The sequence below is a fragment of the Rhagoletis pomonella genome, unplaced genomic scaffold, assembly GCF_013731165.1.
Source record: "Rhagoletis pomonella isolate Grant_MI unplaced genomic scaffold, Rhpom_1.0 Rhpom_scaffold_04248, whole genome shotgun sequence".
Lineage (NCBI taxonomy): Eukaryota > Metazoa > Arthropoda > Insecta > Diptera > Tephritidae > Rhagoletis > Rhagoletis pomonella.
Window position 1 is genome coordinate 8634 of NW_023462798.1, and position 7527 is coordinate 16160.

Here is a 7527-nt window from a genome sequence, read left to right on the forward strand (position 1 = left end):
TGGATGCCTTAAAGGGCATTCATGATACATTAAAAGCTCTTTTAGAAGCTATGACAGGTAAAATTTAACGATAACAGCTTTTTGTAATATTGTATCGCATTAATATTTCTTTATTTTTCCTACATCTTTCTATATATTTTTAGCACACTGAAGCTGTGAAATCGCAAATTTACTTTTTAAAATATTCTCTATACCTTTGAAGTGCATAATAGGTATTAGTATTTATTATTTTTTATTACACACACACACACACACAGTACACAGTGACACACTAAATTATTAGTACGGATAATTTTTCACAATGCGTGGAACAATTTTTACCTTAATTTTTTTCCGCTAAGTTTAACAAAATATAGTTCATATTGCAACAAAGAACATAAAAATAAAATCTCGAAACTTTGTGGAAATCTCAAGAAAATTCAATAAATTTGCCTACAAGTTTGAAACTTTTTAATCAGATTTTTCATTAAAGTTCTAAGTATGCAGTTTTATAACCCATTCAATTTTAGTATTACGAAATGCAAGTTTGAAGTTGTTAAAAAAACGCGTTGATTTTTGGCAATTTTTTCTTGCATACATAAAAAAAAACTGTTGAACGAACTTTGTATGGATGAAACTGCGTGAAAAAGTTGCTAAAAATTAACACGACTTTTAGCAACTTCAAACTTATTTTTTGTTGTACTAAAATGGAATGGGCTATAAATCTGCATATCCAGAATTTTCTAAAAGTCTGATTAAAAAGTTGCAAAGTTGTTTGCTAAGTTATTGAATTTCCCTGACTTTTTCACAAAATTTAGAGATTTAATTTTTATGTTATAAAACCCTAGTGGAAAAAGTTAAAGCAAAAAATTTTGCAAACATTGTGAAAAACTTTTTATGCTAATAATTTAGTGCGGCACTGTAGTTTATTCTTTAACAAAAACACTATAAATCCAAGTTTCAAATTTGCGCTATATTAAAAAAAATCAACAAACCAACCAAATCGTTTTTAATTAATTTCTTAGGAATATGCCTCTTTAAACACTCTTAACTAACTCACCGAATTTCAAAATAAAATTCCATGCGAACAAAAAACGAAAAATTTTCGATTAAATCTTAAAAATGAACCAAAATTTTTCTGATCAATAAAAAATCACCTTTACTTAAATTTTTTATAACATTGGCTAATTATAAAAGTGATTTCTTGTAATAATATTTCGAACAGCTCTTCCTTCATTTAAAACGTGTACTAATTCGACATTGTCCCCAGACGATTGATTGTCAGATAGATCAGCAGGTGGATCTACTTCAGGAAGCGGAAGATTAAATCTCTTTCGAATATTATGTAGTGTACAGCATGCAGTAATTATAGACCCAGCAAATGAGGGATCCTCCATTAGCCCCCGGTCTTGTGAAAGGCAAGCAAATACCTTTTTTAGAACTCCATTAAGGCGTTCTACACAGTTTCGTGCACGTGCGTGGCTATCATTGTAGCGCTGTTGGCTGGCATGCTCAACATTTCTGAATGGAGTCATTAGCCACGGCTGCAATGGATACCCAGAATCTCCAAGCAACCATCCAGTAGAGCCATTTGCAGTGTAAGCATTTAGCATATGGGATTTTATTATACTGCTTTCCCAAATATAAGCATCGTGCGTACTTCCCCCATACCTTGCGAAGCACCCCAGGATATTTAAATCGAAATCGCACACCAATTGCACATTCTTGGAAAAGTATCCTTTCCGATTAATGTAGCAGTATTCTACATCACTTGATGGCTTCTTAATTTTGACGTGAGTGCAATCAATCGCTCCTAAGACGCCGGGAAATCTAGTTGCATTAAAAAAACTGTAAATAAACAACAAATGAAATGAATAACCACGAGTCGTTAAATTTTAAATAATTCACCTACCGTTGTTTTACTATATTCTGCTGCTCCAATGTTGTTGGGAGTATAATATATCGTTGCGCCAAGTAGTTTTGCAAAATTTTTGTGACTTGATGTAGTATGCGGCTTACCATGGTCTTACTTATGGCGCAAACGAAATCCTGACCGTCGTCTCTAAGGTACGATCCTGTAGCATAATAGTGGAGTGCTACACACAGTCTAATGGAGTTTGGAATGAACGTATTCCTTACTGCTGTATCCATTAAAGGCTCCATTTCTACAAGAAGTTCCCTGACTGCTGCCCTGCTGAAGCAAAACAACTCTATAAAGCGCGCCTCTGGAATGCTGAATGGATCTGTGGAGTCCCTCAAATACCGCCGTCGCATTCGCAGCATATTTCTGCGGTCCTGTTGTATCGCGAGTGTAGCTACCAACAAACTCATAGCTGAAAATAAATATTTATCAATATACAATTTTTTGTATACACATTTTTGTTTTCATGCTTACTTTTCAAAATGTTTTGACAAATAACTTTCAATTCGATTTCACACATTCCTTGTCGATTGGCATATCATTTCTCTCACTGTTCCACATTTTGTCGATTAATGCTTACGGAAACACTTTTTCTCCGCCAATCGACAAACTTGGATCGAATCGATATGACGTCACTATAATCGAGAATTTTGTCGATTTCTTACAGAAACGCGCTACAGTTCCATCTTCAGTGTTTAAATAGTCAAAGAATTCTTTACATTTCATTTTAACATTACTTTTAATTTTAAGCTCACTTTCAAAAATTTTGATTATAAGTCAGTTCCTCTCTTTGCGCCAGGAAGCAAACTTTATACTGAAAATCCTCTCCGGTGCTTCGTTTGAGTGTGGTATTGCAAAAAAAGAAACAAAATTACATATTTTTTCAAACTTCATCTATATTTCCTCATGGCTTAAATTGATTTTTTCAACTACGCAAAAACTTTGAAAGACTAAGGCTGCGTTTCACCAGATTCATTTAAGTTAAAATTACTTTAAATTTCGAATTTTTGGTTTCACCAATCCATTTTAATTTGTTTTTAGTTTTGATTTAAGTGACCTATGCTCTTCACTTAAATAAAAACTAAATCAGAATAACCATACTCAGAAATGTTACACGTTTAATCAGTGATCAATATACACACACCACAATTTTGTGTATCTGCTGCTTACTTGTATACCAGCCCTGCTTTTACAACACAGAGTGCCAAAGCTTTCAAAAGCTCTCATCACAAATGAAAGCTTTCGCTGGCAAAGTCGGTTTTACAACCACTTTTTACTCACTTAAATAAATAAATAACAAATTTAATTAAAGTTCATGATTCAATAATACAAGGTTAAATAATTATTGACAGCTGCGGTTTGACACTCGCTTACAAAAGGTTGCATTTACGAAGGACAGAGAAAGGGCAAGAATGCAATCCCTTGTTTCGAAAATGGTAGTAGAAAAGTACGCAAAGTAGGCAATTAGTAGTGAAATTCCTTTTGTAAATTCTAATGTATTTGCAGGAAATCTGACATTTTAAACGAAATGTTGAACGTAATATTGATATATCTACGTGAATTACGTAATTTATATGCTATTTAACCGTATAAAAACTGCAAAATGACTCAAATTAAAATAAGACTACTATGAGATTGATGTAAACATCCAATTCTTAGGTTTTCATCAGTTAAAAATATACTTTGAATATATGAGCAAAACTATTAAATATGCTTCATATGCATATACAAATAAACATATTGCACAAAAGCTTATACTTTTATTTCACACCAAAGCTACACTGTTTCCATGTAAATTTGCAAAGAAGCAACACGGTGCCACTGCTAAGGGAGCGGTGCGAGAGAGACAACTGTCAGTTTATCGAGTCTTGTATTATTGAATCATGATTAAAGTTAATTTCCACTTAAGGGTATAAAATCGAGGTCAGACAGGCCGATAATCGAGCAATTAACGGAGATTTCTCGATTAAGGCCCTAATTGAGCACGATTTACCTTACAAAATTTAAATTCTTAATTTCTTAATTAGTACTTAATTGACTACTAATTGAATGAAAATATCCATGCAACTCTGCTGGGAGGTATGTTAAATTTGAGTTCGGGCTGTGTTCATTGCGCAAATGACAATCAGCTGTTTCAGTTGACGGTTGAGGTTTAAAATTCGGAAATATTTAGCAATTATGGACGACACGGATTGTAAGTAAATAAAATTACTTTAATTTTTAAAAGAATTATAAATAAAATTACTTTTATTTTATTTAAAACAGCTCTCAAAAGAAAAAGAAAGCGGCTAGCATGGACTGAGGACGGCGAGTTGGCGATCCTTGATTTGTGGGCAGAACGCGTTGGAGATCTCCGTGGCTTGCGGAAAAATGCGGAGATGGTCGAAAGTATCGACGGTATGTGTCTCAGTGTCCAATATCGCATCAAATTATTTTTTACCACGGCTGGAAGTTGCAGTATGTATGTTTTTATGTATATACGTACATATGTATAAATGCATATATTTTGTAATGTACTGTGCAAGTATTCATGTGTAAATACATTTCAGTATTTGCCTATATTATATACATGTCGCTAATTTACTTCAATAGTGTCATAATCGGGAAATGTTTAGTTATTTGTACAACAATTTTCGTGTAGGAGGCGGTCGGGGAGTTGGCGTGGACCCCCAAGCCCCCCATAAACGAAAGAGTATGGACCGCGCTTTGTGAAAAGTCACCGCTCTTCCCCCCCTTCAGCCCCCAACAGAGATATTTCGTGGAAATTTTTTGTGCTTTACAACTGAGCTCGGAAATTTGCAAAAAATGCCACATTTCAAACCGACATTATTATTTTTAAATAACGCGTGGACTCTTGTCTACAAGTGCGTGTAAAAGATTTTTGATTCGGCTGACGTGTTTGGGCACAACAACCCAAAATCGTTGTACAAATAACTAAACCGTACCCTCATAATCCAAAAAATACACATTCATGCTTTTCTCCAGTTTGCTATTTTGATTTATGGCGCTATTAAAGTAAATGGGTGATATGTATGTTTATATATGGGTTTGAAAATGCTGTTATAGAAAGCAAAGCAACAACAACCTTCCAGATTATTAGAATTTAAAAAATTTACTTTGGGGTACACTATGCAGCTTTGTGCCACTGTTTGTGCAATGCCAGAATTTAAGTAGCTCAAATGCCTCAACATTTATTTCATTTTATTGTCAACATTTATTCAATGTTTATTCGTTTATTATAAAAACTAATAATGTTTTTTTTTTTTATTTTAAACAGAAGTCTCCTTTGGATCACAGCCGCCTCAATTGTCACCGCTGTTAACTCCGCTGCCATCACCTCTACCCACACTTCAAATCACACCGCTGCCTTCACCGTCCCCGCCGCTTGCTTACCCGTCATCCCCACCAAGCACCTCAGCCTCAGCGATGGAACCTAAGAAAAAAAAAGAAATGGGTCATTTCCAAACCAAAATTTTGCAAAAATTTGATGAGCTCTCTTCAGAGATAACCCAGCACTTAAAAAATAGTGACCAAAATGAAAAGGAGCTTATAAATATTGAAAAATAAAAGGCTGCATCTTTTCAAACCATTTCAAAAGCTAATGAAGAGCTAAAAAATGCTATAATCTCTTTTTTTAAAAAAGATTAAAAATTAAATTTGATACTCACTAAAATAATTACACAAAGCGTTTCTTATTACTTCAGCGGAGGGTTCATTGTCACCAACTACAACATAATCTGTAGGATTTTCTCGATTTATATTTACTTCTTGCAATCTCGCCATCCAAATCTCATTAATGTAATCATTTCTTTCGTTCAAAAAGTTATGAAGAACGCAGCAGGCTCTAACAATAACCGGTGCGTTACCTATTCGGTTATCTATACCTTTGCCGATTCGTCGGAAACGCGCTTTTAAATGTTCAAAGGCATTCTCTACTACTCTTCTGCATTTCGACAGATTATAGTTGAACAGCTTTTGGGTTTCTGTTAAGGCCATGCTAAACGGGTATGGCTTCATTAAAGAGGTGGAGAATCGGAATGCAGAATCTCCTAGAATGCACACTGGCATCTGCACACCACATATTTCCTTCTTATGGTTCCTCAACAATTCATTTTCCGTCAATACTCTTTTGAGCATCGATGCATTGTAACTATATTTGCGAGTCATTGCATCGCCCTGGGGAACCAATGTTTACATATAGGAAGCGGTACCTGTATATATGTGCACACGAGGATATAATATACATAAGTAAGTATGTTTGTCTATTAATGAAAAAAATTAGCATGTTACTCTTTTTCACCTGTAATCTACTAGAGCTAAAAGTACCATGGAGTGCCATCCTTTGTAGTTAAAATAATCCGTTGCGTCGGTTGGATTCGGTTTAACTTCTATATGACATCCATCTAAAAATATATGGATGTACGTATGTAATTACATAATGTATATATATGTATGGATATATAAATAATTTTTGTATAGTGACTAAATTCTCAAACCTATTGCTCCTAAGCATTGAGGAAAGCCAGGACGGTGGAAGCCATTTACGCATTCAGCCAGCGTTTCAGGAGTCGGCGGTAACTTTTTTATGTATTGAGTTGACATCGCTTTCCAGACCTCCTCACAAAACTCTAATACAATTGAGCACACAGTTGATTTTCCAACACCAAATAGTTCGGAAACTACTCTGTACTCCCCAGATGAACCAAGCGTAAATAAAACAATTGCAACGCGCTTTTGTAACGAAATGGGGGTGCGCCAATTTGTGTCAGTTTTTTTCAAATTGCTAAGGAAGCCACAGAGTATGTCAAAACTTGCACGCGTTATACAGAAGTGGGTCTTGAAAAAGTGGTCATCATTTGCATTGCAGTTAACCTCCCAAAACAAGGATTGTCGGTCCTATAAATAAGAAAATGTTATTAATTAAAGGCCACAAACTTATTTATAATAGTTTAAATTACCAACTTCCACATTGATCTTTGAGTTGCGCTTCTTTCCAGTAATGCAAGCAGCAATAGTTGCTTTCTTCGCAAGTGTTGTATGAGTAGCATGTTTTTCTTCTTTTTCCTCCTATAAGAAGCCAGTTTACAATCATAAATTGATTGAATTGACTGGAGGAGTTCAATATTTGCGGTATACGCCAGAAGAATTCCTTTTAAGGATGAATTGTTCTCCATTTTCCAAAATAATTGTAAAATATATTGTCAGCTGATAGCCCACCACTAAACGAACAGCTGACTCTGTGTGACCACCCAAAGCTGTTTACTCAATTTAAAATCTAATTGACTCAATTAAATTTCTGTCTGAACATACTTTAACAAACCTATGCGATTCTGTCGCAATGAATCCGCACCGTTTTTGATGCTACAGACGTCACTGCTTCGAAAACGCAAGTACGCACACATCTGTGCGATTTTATCGCAGTAAAAGCTGTCAATTTATAGACCAACAAAAAATATTTTTCAACAAAAATAAAATTCTTAACTTTTCCACATCAAATAAGTTTTGCTTTCTTACGTTCAAGTTCAATACGTTCAATTGACCTTATTCGTTCTCAAAACGCGGTGGTCCGCGATTTCGGCACGACAAAGAGAAGAACTGTGAATGTTCGAATAAATCGCTGCAACAAA

The 7527-nt window shown here is 34.8% G+C and overlaps 3 protein-coding genes across 3 annotated transcripts; all 3 read right to left on the minus strand.

The window, feature by feature from the left end:
* Positions 1 to 1163: 1163 nt before the first annotated feature.
* LOC118754618 (putative nuclease HARBI1) lies at positions 1164 to 2371 on the minus strand. Its single transcript, XM_036489508.1, has 2 exons — positions 1892 to 2371; positions 1164 to 1827 (listed from the first exon to the last, which is right to left on the minus strand). Exons 1-2 carry the CDS (start codon positions 2308 to 2310, stop codon positions 1164 to 1166), a joined length of 1083 nt encoding a protein of 360 aa, XP_036345401.1. The 5' UTR covers positions 2311 to 2371.
* A 2836-nt stretch (positions 2372 to 5207) lies between these two features.
* Positions 5208 to 5940, minus strand: LOC118754617. The gene is made up of 2 exons (XM_036489507.1): positions 5569 to 5940; positions 5208 to 5333 (listed from the first exon to the last, which is right to left on the minus strand). Exons 1-2 carry the CDS (start codon positions 5915 to 5917, stop codon positions 5290 to 5292), a joined length of 393 nt encoding a protein of 130 aa, XP_036345400.1. The 5' UTR covers positions 5918 to 5940; the 3' UTR covers positions 5208 to 5289.
* Positions 5941 to 6382: 442 nt separating this feature from the next.
* On the minus strand, positions 6383 to 6977 carry LOC118754619. The gene is made up of 2 exons (XM_036489509.1): positions 6859 to 6977; positions 6383 to 6796 (listed from the first exon to the last, which is right to left on the minus strand). Exons 1-2 carry the CDS (start codon positions 6946 to 6948, stop codon positions 6383 to 6385), a joined length of 504 nt encoding a protein of 167 aa, XP_036345402.1. The 5' UTR covers positions 6949 to 6977.
* Between the last annotated feature and the right edge of the window lie 550 nt (positions 6978 to 7527).

Excerpts from the sequence above, each read along its gene's own strand:
- LOC118754618 (XM_036489508.1), bottom strand. The coding sequence starts at position 2,310 with ATGAGTTTGTTGGTAGCTACACTCGCGATACAACAGGACCGCAGAAAT. Across the intron at positions 1,828-1,891 it reads CAGAATATAGTAAAACAACG|TTTTTTTAATGCAACTAGAT; the intron begins GTAGGTGAATTA and ends GTTTATTTACAG.
- LOC118754617 (XM_036489507.1), bottom strand. The coding sequence starts at position 5,917 with ATGAAGCCATACCCGTTTAGCATGGCCTTAACAGAAACCCAAAAGCTG. Across the intron at positions 5,334-5,568 it reads CGCTTTGTGTAATTATTTTA|GTTCCATCGCTGAGGCTGAG; the intron begins GTGAGTATCAAA and ends TTTTTTTCTTAG.
- LOC118754619 (XM_036489509.1), bottom strand. The coding sequence starts at position 6,948 with ATGCTACTCATACAACACTTGCGAAGAAAGCAACTATTGCTGCTTGCA. Across the intron at positions 6,797-6,858 it reads AAAGATCAATGTGGAAGTTG|GACCGACAATCCTTGTTTTG; the intron begins GTAATTTAAACT and ends TCTTATTTATAG.